Here is a 22,413-nt window from a genome sequence, read left to right as displayed (position 1 = left end):
TCTTTTCATACGTGCTATGTAATCAAAAGTATCTGGACAGCCCCAAAAACATACATTTTTCATATTAGGTGCGTTGTGCTGCCACCTACTGCAGGTACTCCATATTAGTAACCTCAGTAGTCATTAGACATCATGAGAGAGCAGAATGGGAGACTCCACAGAACTCACAGACTTCGAACGTCATCAGGTGATTAGGTGTCACTTGTGTCATTCGTCTGTATGCGAGATTTCCACCCTCCTAAACATCCCTAGATCCACTTTTTCCAATGTGATTGTGAAGTGGAAACTTGAAAGGACATGTACAGCACAAAAGCGTACAGGCCGACCTCGTCTGTTGACTGACAGAGACCGCCGACAATTAAAGGGGTCGTAATGTGTAATAAGCCATCCAGACCAGCACACAGGAATTCCAAACTGCATCAGGATCCACTGCAAGTACTATGACAGCTAGGCGGGAGGTGAGAAAACTTGGATTTCATTGAGCGGCTGCTCATAAGCCACACATCACGCCGGTAAATGCCAAACGACACCTCGGTGTAAGGAACGTAAATGTCGGACAGTTGAACAGGTGGAAAAATGTTGTGTAGAGTGACGAATCTAGGTACACAATGCAGTGATGCGATGACAGGGCGTGGGTATGGCGAATGCCCGGTGAACATCATCTGCCAGCGTGTGTAGTGCCAATAGTTAAGTTCGGAGGTGGTGATGTTATGGTGTGGTTGCGTTTTTCGTGGAGGGGGCTTGCACCCCATGTTGTTTTGCATGGCACTATCACAGGACAGGCCTACATGGATGTTTTAAGGCCTTCTTGCTTCCCACTGTTGAAGAGGAATTCGGGGATGGCTATTGCATCTTTCAACATGATCGAGCATCTGTTCTGTGGCAGAATGGTTACATGGCAATAACATCCCTGTAATGGACTGGCCTGCACAGAGTCCTGACCTGAATCCTATAGAACACCTTTGGGATGTTTTGGAACACCAACTTGGTGCCAGGCTTCACTGTGCAGCACTCCGTGAAGAATGGGCTGTCATTCCCCAAGAAACCCTCCAGCACCTCACTGAACGTATGCCTGCGAGAGTGGAAGCTGTCACCAAGGCTAAGGGAGGGCCGACACCATATTGAATTACAGCATTAGCGATGGAGGGCGCCACAAACTTGTGAGTCATTTTCAGCCAGGTGTCCGGATACTTTTTATCACATAGTGTATCTTGGCACATTGAAGTACCAGTGTGACTCGCCTGCAGTTTCTGCAGTCCTTCCTACTCCCTGTCTGAATATAGGGGCAATTTGTGCCCTCTTCCAATCTTTTGGTGCCTTCGTCTCACTTCACACCATCCTCATCATTCGATATGGCCGCTCGTTCCCAATTTCCCCTGCTGTCGTCACCATTTTGACATTACTTTGCCCATACCTGTGCCTTTCCTGCTTTCAATCTTGTCCAGTGCCATTTCCATTTCTTTCCATGACAGTCCTCCCCCCACCCTTACCCCCTTCCCCCTTGCCTCCCTCCCAGAGTCTTTAATTCTACCTCCTTCAGTCTATCATCCTTATCTCCTAGTCCATTCACCTGCCCCCCCCCCCCCCCCCCAACCCCACCCCTAGAGTTTTTGCTTCTATCTCCTTTAGTCTGTCATCTTCATCTCAAAGTCCATTCAGATTTAGATTTATCAAATGCTCACAGTACTCCTCCCACACCATATTCAGTATCTCTTTGTTATTAACTTCTTTCCCCGTTTCTGTCATTATTGCATCCTCTCTCAAACCTCTCCTCTTACTTTTGACAATTCCATGTAGTACTTTCTTATTTTCTCTGCTCTCTTCCTGCATAATATTTGTTCATTCTTCCATCCAGTTGCTTCTCTCGTCAGTCACTTTCGAATTTTGCTCTTTCTTCTTTTTCTTATACCCCTCTCTTGCTCATTCAGTCTTTTCTTGGAACCATAGTCTGAAGGCCTTGTTCTCCATCCCCACTAACTCCTTGACACTTTTATTCCACCATAGTGTCTCCTTCCACCATTTTCTGTGATTTGTCCTTACACATACACCTACTGCAGCTTCTACTATAGCACTTTTAAATTGTCCCAATTCCTCTTCTCCTGTTTTTTGTGCATACTTTGGTAACTTTTCCTTATAATATCTTGTTATTCTTTCTTGACTTCCTTTTTGTTCAGTTTTCATATGCTAATTCTCATTTCCTGGTTCTCTGTCTTCCATTCTGTCACGAGTCTCATTGCCCATCATAAGAAGCCAGTGGTCATTATCCATTGCCGCAGATAGTAGTACCTTTATATCTGTTAATTCCTCTTTGTTTCCCAGTCAGAGAGCATGTAATCCACCAAAGATTTATGCACTAGATTCCTGCCATACCACATTATTTTGTGGCTCTCTTTCTTCTGAAACCAGAAGTTACCTACCACAAAGCCATTTCTCATGCAAAATTCCAGCAATCTCTTTCCATTTCTACTTTTCCCATCCTTCTGCTCCCAATACATTTTCGTTCTCTTATCTTTCTTTACATATGTGCATGTTCTAGCCACTCATGACTATTACCTCGTATCCATTCAATTGCTTTTGTAGTTCTTCCTTAAACTCTTTCTCTTGAGATGAGCAGCCCACGTGAGGGGCTTACACCTGAACCTGAACCATCTTCATATTTCTTCTCTTTGTTCTTATTCTGATCTTCATTATTCAGTTGCTTATCCTCTGTACCTCTTCTTTCACACTATCCCTCACAACCACCACTCCCTTTTTTCTTCCTTCATTTCCACTCCAGTACAATCTGTAACATTTCCTCAGATTGCAGTAATGATTTAAATGCAGGTTACACTATTTTCTGTTTTGCAACCCTTTCTATAAAGTAGTTCTTGACTAGCAATAAATAGTGGATTGTGAACTTACAAATTGCCAAAATGTATCCATACACATATAGTGTTTCATAATTGTATGTAATTCAAAAATGGTTCAAATGGCTCTAAGCACTATGGGACTTAACATCTGAGGTCATCAGTCCGCTAGACTTGGAAACTACTTAAACCTAACTAACCTAATGACATCACACACATCCATGCCCGAGGCAGGATTCGAACCTGCGACCGCAGCAGCAGTGCGGTTCCGGACTGAAGTGCCTAGAACCGCTTGACCACAACGGCCGGCGGATGTAATTCATGTTTGTATGAGACATCATAGCATCTACCATAAGTGTGATGTATGGTACATATAACTTACTAATTACAGCAGAGACTCACTAGTCTGTTGTTCAACTCTTTGGCTAGTTTTTGAATGTGCATGTCTTCCCTTCATTCAAATTTGTGTGTACTATCCTGTCTAGAAATAATTTTTCTGTCTAATATATTCTTTGAGCATTGCATTACATACACTGATAATGTATCTTTTAATTTAATATATCAAAACATGAGCTGCTTGTTGCAGGTTCCACAATGAACTATGGACGGAAGACCCCAAGTATGGGGACACCATCTGTCTATTCTCATATGACAAACAGGTCCTCTGCAGGTTTAAAATCTTCTCGGTCACTTCGATCATTAAAAACACCATGGTATCAGAAACCAATATTACAAGATGCCATTATTCTTGATTTACAAAGAGGAGCTCTTGTGGTAGCTGTTTATTCACTGGTAAGTGTGTACTTTAATTGTTGGGCTCACACTTAGAATTTGTGTTACTATGCATGTGTTTTTCAATAATGTTGATGTGAAACTATAGTCTTTGTCACAACTTGTGAAGTACTGCATAAGGTTTACTAGTATAAGACAAGTTTATTATTATTGACATCTGATTAATTTTAATTCCACAGGTTCTCAGTCTGTTTACAATCAGCACGGCTGTATTTGATATTTACTGCCTTGCAATGGCAACTCCTGGCTCGACTCATTACGGATATTACATTATCAGCTTTGAATTTGTTTATGTTGGCAGTTTGCATGGTAAGATTCAACTAGTCAGACGGTAACTTCCAAAATCTTATTATTCTGCAGCTGTGATGCGTGTAAAGCTATAGGTTTCCATAAATGAGGCAAATATTGGTAACAAAATAAGAAGACAAAAAGAGAAGCTATACTCACCAATTGGAGACACTGCAATAAGACAAAACTCTAATGAAGGATGTGGTATCGTTTACATAAACTTAACTGGACCACTAGGTCCAACTTCCTTTGAAATTGATTTGGTCCCATGTTCAAATGAGTTAAACCATCTGCATTGTTGCAGTAGGTGATACTGATTGTGAGTATGTCTCACTCACAGGTGGGAACGGACTGCCAACCGTGAAATTTGTATGGTATGTTTGTCACACAAAAACCTGACAGGAGATCATAATATTTCATTCCAGTGTGAAATTATGATCATTTGTTATTGAAGGACGTTCTTCTGTTGCATGTATCGGTATACTTTAGGATGCTGTCGAACATGAAACATAAACAATATATGTCAGCTTGTTGCACAACAGTTGAAATTAATAATGATAAACACTATTCTGTGATATAAAAAATAATAGTTAATTATTTGAACCAGTTTTATGTATGTCTAATGCCACAATATTTCCGTACTCTGATTACAGTTACTTGTTAGTTGAAACTTCATACGTCAAATCTGAGTTCCTCTGGTCAGAACTCTTAGTGTCCTGAGCAAATTGTGCACAGTTGTCTGTGTGCCACAACAAAGTGTCAGTTAGTTTGCTGTGTTTGAATAGTGTGTACATGTTAAGTCTGCTAGCAGTACGAGTTACTATTGTGACATAGTGGGTATGACTTGATATGCCCGTTTTGGCAGCCCACTTTCTTTTCTCACACCTTAACCTAAGTGCAGCTGACAGTTGTGTCAGCATTGTAAGAGCATGTGGCACAAATCAGTTATCAAGTAATTGTAATTAGGCTGTGGTATTGTTACTTTCAGTAGAGTAATTAATGATGTTTCTAATAATACTATTTGTTAAGACTCACAGTAGTAAAACATATAGAGATAGAATGGTATTGTGCTCCTTAATTACTATGTTGTCTTGAAATGTTTCATTCATTTTGAGAATTGTTAAGTTCATTCACATGGTTTTCTTTTTTTATTTTATTTTAAGCAAATACTGTGTTTTTATATCAATAAAAATTTCAGAGACCAAATTTTTCTAATCACTGTTTGATTTTTTTTCCAGTTCGAAACGCACTTGTTGTGTTTGCATTGTTTTCATTAATTGGAGGAATGGCTTTATTCGTGACAAGCATCATGCTTATTATTGCTCTTCGAAAGGTGACTTGAACTTATTATTTGTAATTATGAAGTTCCAAATGTTAAGCAGCAATATATGGTTGTCATTCTGTTGTTATCTTGTCTTGAAAAGCTATTATTTGTTTAAATAGTTTAAGAAGTATTTCTGTTCTGTGCTCGATGAAGAGGATTGTATATTATATTGGATTATTTCATATTTACACAGTATTGCATTCATTTCACTCCCTACAATTAATAATCATAACTCTTCTATATGCAGTATAATTCACAGTGCGTAATTTAGATGAAAGATATGAAATATAAGGCTATGCTGAATGATGGAAAATGGAAAGGGAGAATTTTATGCTTTTATAATGTAAACATGATCATAAAAAAATGTGCTAAAGTGCTCAACATCATAAATAGTGAGAGAAAAGGACATTTAATATCTTAAAATAGAAAGGAAAGATAAGGCACACTCATAAATATTCAAGTCACAGGAAATTATAGTGAATATATTGAGTTGGCATTTCAGCTTGTTGCATGTAGGACTGAACATTTATCTTCTCGAAATTTATTTCTTGTCATTAATCTATTGAATTTCCTTGCTTTGGGGTTGTATTAGCCCTTGAAATGTGACATTGTGTGTGTATACCAATATGAAGTAGATAAGTCGAATTAAAAGAATGGTTCTCCAAGGTTGTGCTGTTGTGGAGCTTCTAAAAACTAAAAGATATCCCAGACATTCTGTTGTTGTCAAGAAGATTGACACAGTACAAGCCAGTACCAATATTAAGTTAGGAACAACAGCAGGGGAAAACATGACTTTTTTTAAAAAATGGCATGGTTATTTATCATTAATAATCCATGCCTCAGCAGTATAACAGTATATTGCTGATATTATGTGGTGGAATATGAACAAAAGTGCTGTAAAATTTTTCTTTCGGGTTTTGTGGCTTTTTAGGTTATATGAAGGAAAACTAACACCAAATAGTTCTCCAAGCCTTATTATTATTATTATTATTATTATTTTCCTTTGTTGACAGATGTAATGTGATTATTTGGATGGCGTTTTGAACTTTTAAATAGCCTGAAGCTTACATATTGGGATAAATGATGCTGGTTGATACAGTCTGTGATACTGTTTAGAACAGTGGTTCGAACCTTTCTGAGACCATGTGCCATTGGTGTAATCAAATGTTCGCTAGTACTCCTCCCAACCCCCATCATCATTGTCAGCATCTAACTAAAATGAAACTAATTTTCTTTGACAAAAGATAAATGATATTAATTTGTTGTAGATGTTTTACTAACTCTATTAATAATAATAATAATAATAATAATATAGTTCTTGCAGCAGTGTAGTACCCTTTACATAGTTAACTGTTGTTTTGCTGTCCATTAGTTTATTGGTGTGAAGTGAATAATGATGCAATTTCTGGTCTGTTGTGGGAACTATGTAAATCTTGGAGAAGGCACCTTCATGAGATATTAAAGCACATGTTATGTGTATGTCTCGATTTTACTGTGTTAAATGCATGGTGCAAAGTAGAAATTGTGTGTGCAGGGGTGAACTGTATGAGGAAGATGTTGCTCTTACATATGTTCCACAAACTGTAGCCCCCACCACATTGTGTCAGTGCTAATGCTATCATTTGGAAAGAAAAGTAATTATTGGTAACTTTTGTAATGTGTGATAATCTTTTGCTTTTTGCATCCAGTTTTGTCCTGCTTGTTTCTTTGTTGTCAGTCCATTTTCCATCATCACTATATGATCACTTTGTCTCAACTTTGGTTTTGTAGTAGTCGCTATCACATCCTCAACTCCTGCCCTTTATCCATCTGTTTATTTTTCTATCCAACATGTACCTTTCTATTGCTTGTTACATAACATGCAGTTTTTGAACTGTTTGCACATTTTAACATCCATGTTGAAGAATGTTATCTGTGATATGACACCATTCATTGTGGGCTATCATTCTGTTGTTTCACAAGTCATTCTGTTGTTTGTTGCAGGAATATGAGAAGAAGATGGTACCATGGATTTATTGCTTTGCAGCATTTACACTGTTCCGATTATTTGCCTTCGTATTTGCATCTATTGTGAATGACATGATATTTTCGTACAATATTGCCATGTGCTTTTTGTGGATTATGTTTTCGGCTGCTAATGTGTATGGCTTTCTCTTGGTATATTCTCTGTACCTGGAACTTTGTGATTTGACGAAGCTAGAAGATCTGGCACATTTAAGAGTAAGTGTGAAAATCATGTGTGGCAACTTTTATACCCATAGTTAGCATAGTCTAGTTACACTTGTTTGCATGATGTAAATAGTAAAACAGCGCTTTCTGCAATTGTGCTATTCATTTTTGCAGAGTGAGTGTATGTATATATATTATTTTTTGGCATTTAGTTTATAAACAAGTACTGCATATCGTTGATTACTTCTTTTGGCTGCACTCAGTTAATGCAGTTAGCAGTGGCAGTTGTTTTTGTGGTTTATCGTTTATAAATTATTTAGATCATATTTTTTGGTAATTGCTTTTTATGTAGTACAATATATGAAAGTGTTTCAAGATTTTGGCTTACTTTTCTTTCAGTGACCATTGAAATTACTTAAGGTACAAAAGTTATTTGATGTAGTACCTTTTCTTTCAAATAAGAATAAATATTTGAGAGAAAATATTTGCCCAAATAGGTACTAATGGAGCAGGAGAGAAACACAATTTCAAAAGTGTTGTTAAATCTTAAACTTTCAAATTTTACTTAAATTCTTTCTTCAAGATTAAAACAGGAGCTGGAAAGGGCATGTGCTCAAATGCTTGAGGGAAGGGAAGTCAGTATAAACTGTGCAGGAGAACACACACAGCACAAGATATCTTTCAGCAATTACTTCTCTGTAAGAATGTGTGCATGTCTTTCCTTTTTTTTTTCCCCCAGTCTTCAAATCGATGAAAAAATATTTAGAAAATTCGTGAGCAGGATGAATCGGAACAGAACCGACAAACACGTTGAGGCACATCTTCTGAGTAGTGTGGTATGAGGGGCCTGTTACAGAGTTATTGCGTTTTGTTTGGTTTCTTGCCCCAGTTAGCTTTGTATCTATATTGTACTGCAAATAGTGCAGAACTGTGCATATGAGAATGTTAAGCACTGTATGTTTGGTTTGGAAGCGAACTTGTTTCATTCCTTGTACTTGCTGTTGACAGTAGTAATGCCCACTTTAGATTTCGTCCTTAATCTTGCATTCACTACTGCTCAGTTGCATCTTGTGTTGTTTCTGGCAGTTAGTTATGCACTGACAGTGATACACAGCAGTATGGATAAGTTTACTGAGTTCGGTGATTTGCACTTCATATGTGACTTCACTGAATGCAATGAAACAATGACACAACACTAAGCCGTTCCTGCTGCCAATGTATCATAGGATTAAATTTTTGCTGGGGATGTTGCACTACTCTATGTTTTGTGTGGTACCTTCTAAATGTAGTGTATTCCAGCTTTTATCACTTTTGTGATATCTTTTCGTGGGAACAAAGTTGACCACAGTAAAAAAACAAATAAATCATAATTACATTATTTCTCTGTAACGAGACACTGGAGAGAGTGGGTCCCTTATGCCAAAATACCTTGAAGGTATCCCTGAATGAACTCTGAAATTTTGCCAATGAAGTTCTGGTTCACCCTGAATATTTTTAAAGATGTACATTTGTCAACTTTGCTCACTGTCATTTCTGTTTCGGTAATTGGCAAGTTGACACTCCCCTTGCTTAATATACGTTGCTAGTATTTGTCCTTCGCATTCATTTTGCTTACAAAATGAGGGTATTGGTAATGGGTTGCAAATAATGGCTATTTCATAATGTTGTTGAACATTTTCAATATATTTGACAACACCATTTATGAAAATGAAAACCTCAATTTGTTGTACTTGTTGTTTACTGTCATTATTATGCAGACTGAAGTCCAGCCAACCTTTCGCACTTTTCCTTATTTGTTGTGTTTCTTTTTTCCATTACTGGAAGCCTTTTCTAAAATCATATATTTCATCTGAAAATGACACTCATTGTTTTACATTATTGGCTTAATGTTTTCTTGACTTGGAATCACAGGCAGAATATGTGTTTATGGGTTGCATCCAATCGTTACATGTTATGGCATACGTTGTAACAGCGACCACAATGGTTGCGGGGTTGAAGTGACGGAAAACTCGGCGGGATCCGCGGAGCAGCCCGCGAACAATAACACGATGGAAGAGGACGCACACGACCAACAAAGGACAGAACGAACAACATGATCGAAACAACGGAGTCACAAGAAAACCTAACAACCACGTCCACTCCTAACACAGAATAAGAAAGTAAATAAGGTGTCTAAGGCGAGGCGATGTGTCCAGAGACTTACACAAGGTTAGACTGGCTGGCTGAGGGAGAGGCAGGCGCTTAAGTACTCTGTCGGGGGTGCCACTATTGGCCGCCAGAACCACGTGTTCCACTGTGGCGCCCTCACACTAAATGCGGGCCAGGAGGCGCACACCACCACAGCTTAAGGCGCGATGGTGCAGAGACCTCTAGGGGTCTTTGACATCAATGACATCTGGTGGGGATTCAAATTCCGCGGCGCGCGGGTACCAGATCCCTCCCCCCTAAAACTTGCGCATAGGGGCAGAAGCGCCCCGGACTGTGCCAAGATGGGCGGCAGTGGGAAGAGGAGCCAGGCTCATCAACCGCTATTGGCGGGGAGGAAGGGACGCCTGAGGTATATATGACAACCGATCCAGAGTCTGGGGGGGGGGGGGAAGCAGTCGATCCACCCGGAGGCGGAGAGGGCCAGCGGCAGGCTCGCGGGGAGACGGCAATTGGGGGCAGGGACAATGACTCGAGGACCACGTCCGTACCTGATGGAGGTAGGGAAAGAGGCGGCAGCGCGAGTCCCGTGGCGAAATGCGGGCGGAACTGATTATGATGGCGGCGCTCTAACCCTTTTGACATCTGCAACGACATCACACGCCGCACATGGGCCACGACGACCGTGACGGGTGTCCAACCCACCTTGCGCCCGTACTCGCGGGCCCACATGGCCGTGCCAGGGGCATACTGCTACGAGGGGGGAGGAGGAGGATGGCATCAGCAAATGGAGCAGGGTCCGCGGCTGTTGCCCATGAAAGAGCTCTGCCGGACTGCGTCCGTGAATTAGTGTAGTGCGATAGGTGCTCAAAAACAGGGTGAGGGCCGACGTGGTTGGAGATGTGTCGACCACCTTAGTCAACTGGTGTTTAAAAGTGCTGTCCACTGCGCCATTGGACAAATGGTTGAAAGGGGGGCTACGGATATGTTTGATACTGTTGGCCTGACAGAAGTCATGGAAGGAGGAGACCGTGAATTGGGGACCATTATCGGAGACCAACTTGTGTGGCAGGCCCTCAATGGCGAGAACCTGGGCCAGGGATGTTAGTGTAGCCTCCTTGGTGGTGGATGCCATGCGGACAACGTATGGGTATTTAGAGTAGGCATCAACAATGAGTAACCACACGGACCCCAAAAACGGGCCCGCAAAATTGATATGGATGTGATCCCAGGGCCGGCGAGGCACAGGCCAGGGTGCAAATGACTGGGGGGGGGGGGGGGGGGGGGGGCTTGCCTGGTGACACGCACAAACAGTGCACCCACGGACCAGGCACTCAATATTACTATCGATGCCAGGCCAATACACATGCCGGCGAGCCAAAACTTTCATACGGGACGTACCCCAGTGACTGCGGTGTAACAAACCAACCACCCAATGGGCATCCGACTCTGTGGCCAACAGAAGGACATCATTGACCACAGAGAGCCTGTGGGACAGGTGCCCCCAGGGGCTGAAATCGGACTGCATCCAATGAGTAACATAGGATGGCCACCCGTGGACCACGTAGTTGAGAACCTGCTGAAAGATAGGGTCGCAGCGGGTAGCCGCAGCAATGTGAGCAGCCATAAGAGGCAGACCATCCCGGCGGGCGGAATCAGTGTGAAAGAAGAGGACCTCCTCTTGGTCAAAGGCAGGATTGGGGCCTGCTGGGAGACATGACAAAGTGTTCGCGTTAGCATGGTGGGCGGTGGGCTTATACTGGATGGTGTAAGCGTAATTATGTAAAAACAGTGCCCTGCGCTGGAGACGTTAAGCCGTCCACGCTGGAAGGTGAGAGTCGGCTCCGAAAAGTGTGACCAAGGGTTTATGGTCTGTCAGGAGGCTGAACTTTGCCCCAAACAGATAGGTGTGAAATTTTTGGATAGCGAACATGATCGCCAGAGCCTCCTTTTCTATCTGGGAGTAGTTCCATTGTGCTGGGGTCAGTGTCTTAGAGGCATAAGCGATAGGCTGTTCAGAGCCATCAGCATCCTGGTGGCAAGGACAGCCCCAATGTCGTATGCCGACACATCAGCTGCCATAACCAAGGGGCGGTCCGGGGAAAAGGGAGTAAGGCAAGGGGCGGACTTCAGCATTGCCTTTAAACAGAGAAAAGAGTGCTCACAGGCAGGAGTCCAATCAAAAGGTACCCCTTTGAGATGCAAGTGATTGAGGGATTGAGCAACGGAGGCAGCTTGGGGCAAGAACTTTAAGTAATAAGTCACTTTGCCCAAAAACACCTGGAGTTCAGATAAGTCCTTGGGACGAGGAAGGGCCTCAATGGCCACGACATTATGACCCGAAGGGCGAATGCCATCTTTGCTAAGCCAGTGGCCTAACTATTCCACTTCCAGTTGAAAAAAACAGCACTTGCCCAGCCAACAGCATGAACCAGCAGACTGTAGAGCGTGAAATAAGGCGCTGAGGGTTTGGAAATGTTCCTGGCGGGAACGCCCGGTGACCAAGATGTCATCCAGATAATTCACACAGGCAGGGATAGGCTGTGTAAGCTGCTCCAGGAATCACTGGAAAATGGCCAGCGCCGAAGAGACATCAAAGGGAAGGCGCTTGTACTTATACAATCCGAAAGACGTGTTGAGAACCAAGATGTTCTGAGATTCGGCATCCAAGGGCAACGTGGTATGCCTCAGCCAGGTTGATCTTGGAAAAATACTCTCCCCTGGCAAGCTTCACAAGAAGGTCTTCGGGTAAGTGTCAACGAGGGACTGAGCATTGACTGTAGTGCCGAAGTCCCCACACAGCCGAAGAGACCCATTGGGTTTCCGTATGACCACCAGTGATGTTGCCCATGCACTGTAAGTTACAGGCTCCAGCATGCCAGCGACCTGGATCCGATCAGGTTCCTGCTTGACCACTGGCCGTAAGGCCACTGGAAGGGGCTGGGCCCGGAAAAAGCGAGGCTGTGCATCCGACTGCAGGGTGATGTGCGCCTGAACGCTGGAAGCACATCCGAGATCTGATGCAAACGACGACGCAAAAGCGGAGCACAGATCTTCCAAGTCCTGAAAGGGAACAGCCATGGAAACGACCTTAACTTCGTCGGAAATTGAAAAGCCAAACAGCTGAAACGCATCCAGGCCAAAAATATTCGAAGCCGATCGATGGTCGATGACAAAGAGGGTAAGGAGCCGGGGAACACGCTTGTATGTCGCCTAGACGATGAACTGTCCACGTAGGGGAATGGAACCGTCTCCGTAGGTGACCAGATGGCAAGAGGAAGGCGAAATGCAGGAGAGCCCAGCCGGGTATATGTCGCCATATTAATAAGGGAGACGGTGGCCCCTGTGTTGTCCTGAAAACTGACATCCTCAGTGAAAATGCAGAGCGTGAGGAAAAGCTTCCGCACTGTCATCCTGTGGGACGACCGATTGGCAAGATGGAAGTGGACCGGCGACAAGGGGCGACCGAAGCCGCCGATGCCATAGAGATGTTGAACAACGAGGAGTCCCGATGGCGTTGGCCTCTGTCGGCCGGGCCATGTCGCTGCTGCGAGGGTGGAACCCGCCGTGATCGCCGCCACTTGTGCTCACGCCATAAGAAGCTCATTAGCTGCTTGAGCAATTTCAAAGGAGTGGGCAATGCGGAGAATCTCTTCCAAGGAGGGGTTTTCAAGTTTCAGTGCCACAGTACAGACCTCAGGATCAGGAGCCAGCTGAACCACTACATCCCGGATCAGAGAGTCCGCATATAAAGCCTTACACTGCTGATTGGTGCACGTAAAATTGCATCGACGGCTGAGACCCTGCAAGTCCGTGACCCAGGAACGATACGATTGACCAGGCTGTTTATGGTACTATTGGAACTCCAGCCGAGAGGCGACAACATGGTAGCAATGGGAATAATAGTTTGTCAACAAAAGGCAGATCTCCTGGAAAGAGAGAGCCACAGGATTGGACAATGGTGCCAACTTGCGGAGAACAAAGAACGTGTCCGGGGAGGCCCAAGACAAAACAGCGACCGCTGCAAGGAGTCGTCCAAGACCTGAAAAGCCGTGGAATGTTGTTTCAGCCAATGTAAGTAGGTTTCCCAGTCCTCTTTAGCGCCATTAAAGGGTGGAAATGACGGCGGACGCGGGAAATCATTGGACACCCGAGGACTCTGAAGCTGTTGTGGTAACGTGTCGCGAGCATCGACTTTGTCCGTTAGCAACTGCAGCGACTTTTGTAAGATGTCTAACTGGAGCTGCTGCTTCTGCATGAGCTGCTGCTGTTGCTCCAGCAGGTAGGCCAACTTCGCCTCCATACCAACAATGACCGCCGTTTACCTCGTCGCCAAAATGTTGTAATGCCGACTGGAATGGTCGGGAGGGTTGAAGTGACGGAAAATGCGGCAGGACCCGCGGAGCGGCCCACGAACAACAACACAATGGAAGAGGACGGACACGACCAACAAAGGACAGAACAAACAACAACAAGATCAAAACAATGGAGTTACAAGAAAACCTAACAACCACGTCCACCCGTAACACAGAACAAGAAAGTAAATAAGCTGTCTAAGGTGAGGCGATGTGTCCAGAGACGTACGCAAGGTTAGACTGGCTGGCTGAATGAGAGGCAGGCACTTAAGTACTCTATCAGGAGCGCCGCTATTGGCTGCTGGAACCACGTGTTCCACTGTGGTGCCCTCACACTACATGCGGGGCAGGAGGCGCGCGCCACCACAGCTAATGGTGCGATGGTGCAGAGACCTCTAGGAGTCTTTGACATCCATGGTGGGGATTAAAATTCCATGGCATGCGGCACTTTATCATTATTGATGTCATTAGATGTGTATACTTCAACTCCAGTACTTGTATAAAGACTGCATATGTCAACTGTAACTTCTTTACTATTAGGGAAAAGTTATAGTTCTTTATCGTGCTTCTTGGTTTTTGTTGCTACGGAGATTATTATGCCAAGAACAGTGACCAAATTTAACTTTAGCATTCCAGATGAAACATATCACTTAACAGACACAGATTTTACAGGTGAAAATATCATAACATGAGAAATGGAAGCATATCTCCAGAAAATGGCTGCAAACTTGGATGGAAAGGTCCGGAAAGTTGATTTATGTGTAGTATGTGTAAGTGCTGAAAAGTTAAAGTTCCTGGAGATTGGAGGTACATGCTGTATCAATTTGTCGCTTTCTGTAGAGGAACTGAGTACAATGTCACCTGTGAAATTGGAATGGCATTAACCACATTTCAGTAATGACCTCTATTTGTTCAACAGTGCGCATGATTATCCCCACAAAAATTAACTTTTCAGTAAAATTTTACGCCACCACATGTATTTGGAATCCCCAAATTCACAGCTAAAGTGATGACAGTTTTGCGTTAATAGAATCCCTACAATACAGGGTACAGATCACTAGATGCTTCGTATGTGTAAAAGAATACCAATTTGCAAGTCAATCTATATTGGATGGCACTTGAGTAGGAAGGAAAATAACAAATCAATAAAATAGCATAATTCACCTATAATCTCAATAAATGTTGATATCTGATGGGTTGAAGCGGATGCTGAGAGTAACAGAATGAGGTGACGACTTGCTGATTTTGACACTGAGATGCAACATGTATATCAAAGAAACCTGAAAACCTATAATCATTTCTGAAAATGTGGTCAGCTAGCTCAGAATTGGGAAGGGGGGAAATAAGTACAGATCGGTAGACCAAAAAATGACAACAAATGAAATACTGATTAACAAAGTAACTCTTAGATGGTAACAGATAGAATGTTGCTCAAATTAGAGTTCCCAGGAGTTATTGAAATGGTTGTTCTTGTGTAAAGTCAATGCACTGTGTTAGCCTCCAGATTACACTGCAGCAGTATAATGAGGTTGGTGTGGTGTCAGATAATGTAGTGAAAGATATTGCTAGTTGTCTCTTTCCACACTTAAAAAAGATTTACGTGAATGAATGCTTCTAGTGACAGCCACACAATTTAGCTCCTTGACTAACATTCTAGTTAGTTGCATCTGATTGTTTATTTCAAAATGAATATTTTGGGATTTCAGCTGTGGTCCATTTCCAGCAAAATTTCTTCTGCTTGCTACAATGGATATTAAATGTTAATCATTTGTTATTCTTCTTGTATTCTCTCTGTTGCCATTTCAAAATTCAAAGTCAACTTTATACTTACAAAATGGAATTCTGTGAAAGACGGGACGGAAGATGTATTTGTTGAATTAATGAAAGCATTCACATTGTAGCAAAATAATTTGAACCATTGAGTGATGTCGCTGATACATCTCATCACCAGTCTACCAATGGCCTTGCAGTACTACATCCTTTGGTGAGAAAAGTGTGATTAGTGTATTTTGGAGTGAGGAGATGTGCTCTACTTGGGATGAATCTTTTTTATTTATATTGTTATGGTTGTTTGACAATCACTTATAAGTCCTACATATCTTGATTTCACATCAAAAAATGCCACCATCTTTGCACATCTGCTTTTCATGGCTGCTTCATAGTTACAGCACCAAGGCATACAGCTTGGCATGTGTCGTAGAGTTCATCAATGAACTGCATAAACTGTGGGAGCACTTGTTATTCTTAAGTGACTACATGAAATCTGCAATGCATGTTCTGTTTATCCAGAGAAACCAACAGAGAAATTTTCAATTGTCTGTTCTCTTTTCCATATTAATGTGTGTTTTATGAACAGAGCTTAAAAAATTCCAGTTCATTATTTTACGATTATTATGAGAGAAGTTTGAGAATTGAATTACTGTTTGTACTATTGTGATGTGCCAACCTGTGGTATAAATTATTACAGCATGCAATAAAATCAATTTCCTGGCATTTTGACAGGTCAGTTGAACAGTGTTTGGTCACTCTCTCACCGTCAAGGGGTGACCATACACAAAGAAATAAAAGATCACTGCTAAACTGACTTTAGGTAACACATGGCAAATTAATCTCCAATAAGACAGCCTATTTCCACAACATAAAAAAGTGTACCGTTACCGATAGCTCTTTATTATGGCTCAGTGACTAATAATTTCAAGTTTGATTGCATGGTTAAGCAGAAGTTATGCTCCTAAACATACCATCACAATTGCCATGTTAACGCTCAGTTTGCTCCTTTTTTTTTTGGGTCCGTAGCTGCAAAATCAGGAAAATAGAGACCTTACATGTGATATAATAGATACTTCATGTACAACTTTCTTTTTTATTTTGTAATACCAACATTCTCGAAATACACATATTCTCACCTGGATAGCCGAACATATTATTGCACCATTCTGGGATTCAGGTAGGCAAACCTGCATCCAATTGAATCAACCTCATGTATTAATAATGAGGGTTGATGAGCTGACCAGCCTGTATATGATTTTTAGGTAGTTTCCCGCATCCAGCTAGGTAAATATCGGGCTGGTACTCATGTCCCACCTCAGATACACACTACACAAACATTTAGAAAATGTTCTGACACTTCAGCATGAGATTATCCTAAATGCAGACAGATGAGGTACGGTACACAAATTCCATCCCGAAGGAGTGGTGGCATCAGAATTGGCACCTGGTTTCAAACTGTCATTAAAATTTGTCAAACCTCATATAACAATGCTGACTCCATAGAAACAGGAACAACCAAGGAAAGCGAAGAAGAAGGAGAACCATTTTCAAAATTTCAATTTCGAATGCACTTGTATATGTCAATGTCTCACTCAATATCACAGTGTGATGTGACCATGTGTTCACAATATCTGTAAATATATGCTGCCAAAACAAAAATTGCAGCAGGTTTCTACAGACATTATCTTGTGCAAATACTATTCAGGCAGTAATATGAAACTTGCAATGCTCTCAATGGGTTGCATAGAGATTATTTCAATGTGGTTCTGCTACAATTTTCATTGTCCATTTATACTGCAGTATTTCCTTATGATCTATCAATGCATTTTGTACAGCTACTACCTACAGCTTTTTCAGCTGAAAGAACACAAATGGATGGAATCATTATGCTTTCGAACAGTTTTGGGTACTATCTTTTAGGGCACTTGAAAAGTAAGTCTGTTAGCTAAACACATTTCTGTAGCTGTGTAATTAGTTTTTTTTAGATATAGAAATTTTCCTATTGTGCAGTAAGTAGCTGGTAGCTAAAGTATGCCACAAGTTTCATGATATTTGATCAGAAATAGTTCACCAAGTTAGGTCAGTATGTTCTCCACTGGTGTTTTGGCAATCATCTTGGTATGCATTTAAAGTTATTACACTCGAGTAGTCATGGTAAGTCAATATTAGTCTGTCTGTTTGAAATGTGTAAGGTTTGGTATAATTGTTGATCAGCACAACAATCAAGCAAATACTAGTAGCTATGATGCATTTCCAGAGATGTTATAGCGTATAGTCAGAAGTGTAGGATATTCCAAATGTTTAAGAAATTATTATATTATCTGGCCTTTCACACCTTCATTTTGCTTTGATGGTGACATCTAGTATTTGGTATTTAAGCCGAGGACTGAGGCATATTTTTGTGACAGATGTTTCACTTCCTACTGGTGTCATACTAAAAAATAAATTGGTTTTTAATATTCTGTACACATTTATAGCCTGTAATGATGCTTTTTGTGTATGCTGAAAATTCAAGGGTTGGTGCATGTAACAATAGCCAGCTGCATTTAATCTCGTCTTCAATTTTGCACTATTCCGCATGGATGTTTTTATGCACTGTTTTGTGTGCAAATGTGAAAAATAATACCTTAATTTTATTGTGATATTTGTTGTAAATGCAAATGTAATTGTACTATGGCTGAAAAATGTTTCGTTTTCTTTTTCTAGATGGGCACAATGACATCTTTGAATGCGTCTACTACCCACTCCATAGCAGGATCTCGACCAACAACACCCCATAGCACAGTCTCAACAGCTCCTGCAACAGGATTTTGAAATGTGTAGACAAGACTTGACATAAAATGACAAAGAATTGAAATTATCAATGTGGATGGTCCCACTTTTCTAGAAATAATTTACACCTGATGAGTGCTGTTAATAAACAAACATTATTTTTACAAATATTATTTTTTGCGTGATGCCATTTGTCAGTAGTTTAAGATTTTTGCATTTAGAACATAACTTGGTCCTATTTACCCATCAGTTTTGAAGAATAAGTGCAGTTTTTGGTGTCATGCCAGCATTTTGCGCTACTTGTCATAAAATATGTGCAGCTGTAAACCACAAATGCACTTGAAAGATTTTGTCTATGAATTCAGTTAAAAAAAAAGGCAGGCTTTAATGTTTCTGTTTATTCAAGTGGATTAATTCAAATCTCAACTGATTAAGTGTTAAAGAATCATGAGAATATTATTTGTATTTCACCCGTTGTCATGAGATTCTTTTCCTCTGTGAGAAGTACTTAATTTGACAGCATTGTAATGTATGTATACTCGCAAAGAAAAAGACCCTGTTCTTGAATCTCATTCGTGTTTTGGAAGAATGTATCGTGATTGCGAGTCTTCACTTTACAGTATGATACTAGAAATGTTATTGTCTTCTCTATTGCCGTCGAACAGTTCATTGTCATAAGAAAAACTGTGTTCACAGATTATTCATATATTTCACATACAAACAGTGATTTTAAAAGTGAGAGTTGACTTGTCTATAAGTCACTTATAGCTTCACTGTAGCTGGACAGTGTATATTTTTGATAGATACTATAAAAGTGAGATTAATTGGATCAAAAGGAAAGTTCGCTTGAAAAAACTGTTAAATTGCAGGCAGACAGAACGACTGACCAATACTTACACTTAAGATGGGAAAGTTCAAATACTGCTGGTACATAAATTTGAATGTAGGAAGTAAAAATAACATTTAGCCACCAGAACTGTTGTCCTTTTCTATGGGAGAAAAGACGGGTAGCTTGGGGAAGGTTGGAAGGAGGAGCATGTAGCTTTGACAGATGTCCCAGTTTGGGGGCTGTGTAACCTGCACCTCTTTCTCGTCAGCGTCCAAGGTATTCCTCTTTTCTTCTTGAGGAAGTACTAGCAGTTCTGAAAACTAGACATTATTGTTTCTATTTTTAAATTTGCATTTTTGGTGCACATATAATAGTGCCTCACGATGTCAAATACTGGTCAGCAATGCCATCTACTTGTATACTGATTTGTCGATACAGAGACTTCGTGCATTTATACTAATTTCAGTCCAATCAGTAAAAATGTGGTATATTACAGAATTTAAACTTTTGCACTATAATTAATGATTTCCAAGTTCCTGGCTTTGCAACAGAGTTAATGTTATCATTCTCCTTCAGCAAGATTTTGACAACCTCCCTAAATGTCTTTGTCAGGTGTTGATTGCAGCCTTTGAGTTGGCCTTAAATTCTGTAAGATTTTTATTCTTTGACAGTGCTTGTAAATATCGCTAGAGTGGTGTGCAATGTGTGCTGCCCACAGTTTTGTTAGAGTCCAGATGGCAAGCATTGAACTCTGCACATGACACCTCATGAAGACAACTAGAGAGGTTGTCAGAATATCATGGAAGGACGAACCTTTCAGTTTGTTTTGACACATCCCACTGAATGAAAACTGTGTGCCAGCCTGGGTCCCGAACCCAGAACAGCTGTCCAGGCACAACTTGTGATTCACCCTCACAACTTACTGGCAGAAGTAATGTTGTGAGTTGTGCCTGGATGACTGTCAGTAAGAGCATTGCCTGCTAAAGGCACTGTTCTGTGTTAGAATTTGAATCTGGCACGCAATGTTCATCTGTCAGGAAGTATCATAGAAGAAAAGTGACAACTAATCTGGCAGCAGAACCCAGAAACTTGGAAAGGTAGCTGTGTGAACTTTGGCAGTATTAAAGAAAGAAAAAAAAATTTTTTGTTGTTGTGGAAGAATATTAATCTTTACTTCCTGCTATGAGGAGCTCCTTCTATTTTAATAAATATTATATTGTGAGGTACCAAAAGATTCATTTCAGTATTAAAACAGAGTTTTTTAGTACAGTCTATTTAGTTATCATCAGTATTCTTGGTTATTTCATAATAATTGGGGATGGAACATGTAACAAATAATATTGTTGTGTGTAAAAGGTCATGTGGAGTTATTTGCTGTGCAGCATTTAAAGTAATTGTCATGTCAGTCATGTAGCTGGCACAATAACTGTATAGCATTGTTTGAATCTGTATGTTTTTCTTGAACTGGAGAATCTGCACTTTTTATTGTGTTTTATGTGCTACTATGTCCCTATTTTTTAACTAGTTCATTATTATGACTGGTCAGAGTATATCTAAGTGACAAGTTTACATGTCCAGTAAAATATTGATGTGTTATATCACATTTGTGTATATCATGAGCTTGCAAATCCGTCCAACTTTTTATTATATTTCTTAAATATTTTTTGATTATACAGGTTACAATAAATATTTTAATGAATTTGAGTTTTGTATAATGTGATTATGCCAACTGTTTTCCTTTCAATACTTGAAATATCTGAAGCTAAAGAACTAATCAAAGAATCTTAGGAATTAATGAAAAGTGAATGAGGTAAGGTACTGGCGGAAGTAAAGCTGTGAGGATGGAACGTGGGTCGTGCTTTGGTAGCACAGATGATAGAGCACTTACCCACAAAAGGCAAAGGTCCCGAGTTCGAGTTTCAGTCGGCACACAGTTTTAATCAGCCAGGAAGTTTCTGTCTCATTGTTTGTGGACCCCTAATACAGCTGACTTGATTCTCACTGGGGTTTTGAGTGTACTGGCATTTAAGATAACCAAGAGACAACTGTAGTCATGGCAGCTGAATGATGCAACACAGCATGAGATTTCAAGAGAAGTAGTTTCAGTAGATTTCAAGTTTTCTTTTTTACTGTGGTGTGTTTTCTGAACAATGTGCACTGTAGCAATAAATCAGCTGCAGTGTAAACTTGAGGATGAAAATTAACTGTTGCATTCAAACAGGGGAATATGTGGTGATGCGACATTCTCTCTTCCAGCTGACACATAAGCCATGCAGTATGCAGTAAACCATCGTACTTGCACAGTAGAATTTACGAAACAACCAGTTTAAAATTTTAAACATTCATTTTCCAGACAAAACTTAAGATTTCTGGCATTAGTGTACAAATTCTACTAGTAATGTTCTTATATAATCAAACTGTAAGAATATTTACAGTCAGCAGTCATGGGAAACTTGAATTTGGATGCCTGACAACTGAAAATGGTTTCTGAGTCATTTTTCCTGAACAAGTGAGATGGAATATTGTATTCTGGCCACTCATTGCTCTGTGCCACCATGGCAGGATGACACGCTCAACTATTTCTGTATGCCTTCAGTAATAGATGAAAGTTTAGTTTGATCACCTGTTTGTACTCTTTCAGATTCATAGTATGATGGGTGGTCACACTTTCACATTGCACATTGGAAAGACAAGTTGTCCACTTGGGACTTCCAGATATATCTAGTCTCAAAGATTATCTACCCACACTCCATATGTCATGCAAAACTGTTATCTACCTCTGATCAATGCAGTAATTTCATCAGTGTGCTGTTGACCAGTTAATCTAGTTTTCCCACCACTTGCTGATTAGTAGAACAGTTTGAGGTACTGAATACAATGAGTTCAAATTTTTTGAGAAATTAGGGTCAGAAGATATTTTGGAACATTCACTTATGCTTGGAACTTGGGAAGCGGGCTGGTATTTTAACATACAGTTTCATTCTTTATCAGACTGTCAACACCTATGTGCACTCGTAGACTACTATGTGAGAAATGTTTAAAAAATGCCAAAATTTGTTAAGAAAACTATCTGGAGGTTTGTAGAACCAAAAGAAATCATGGTGTACGTATGCCAGTGATCAT

General features: G+C 40.7%; 1 protein-coding gene across 1 annotated transcript in view; it reads left to right on the top strand.

The window, feature by feature from the left end:
• Window positions 1–20,994, top strand: part of LOC124711194 — a 30,840-nt gene extending 9,846 nt beyond the window's left edge. Inside the window, exons 2-6 of the mRNA XM_047241123.1 lie at window positions 3,433–3,638; window positions 3,818–3,947; window positions 5,165–5,259; window positions 7,234–7,470; window positions 18,396–20,994. Of these exons, the coding sequence (XP_047097079.1) occupies window positions 3,441–3,638; window positions 3,818–3,947; window positions 5,165–5,259; window positions 7,234–7,470; window positions 18,396–18,503 (768 nt within the window). The 5' untranslated portion in view covers window positions 3,433–3,440 and the 3' untranslated portion in view covers window positions 18,504–20,994. The remainder of the gene's footprint in view (window positions 1–3,432; window positions 3,639–3,817; window positions 3,948–5,164; window positions 5,260–7,233; window positions 7,471–18,395) is intronic.
• Window positions 20,995–22,413: the final 1,419 nt, after the last annotated feature.

The sequence above is a fragment of the Schistocerca piceifrons genome, chromosome 8 (genome assembly GCF_021461385.2).
Source record: "Schistocerca piceifrons isolate TAMUIC-IGC-003096 chromosome 8, iqSchPice1.1, whole genome shotgun sequence".
Taxonomy (NCBI): Eukaryota; Metazoa; Arthropoda; class Insecta; order Orthoptera; family Acrididae; genus Schistocerca; species Schistocerca piceifrons.
Note: the sequence above shows the minus strand (reverse complement) of the source record. Positions and strands in the feature narration are given on the sequence as shown.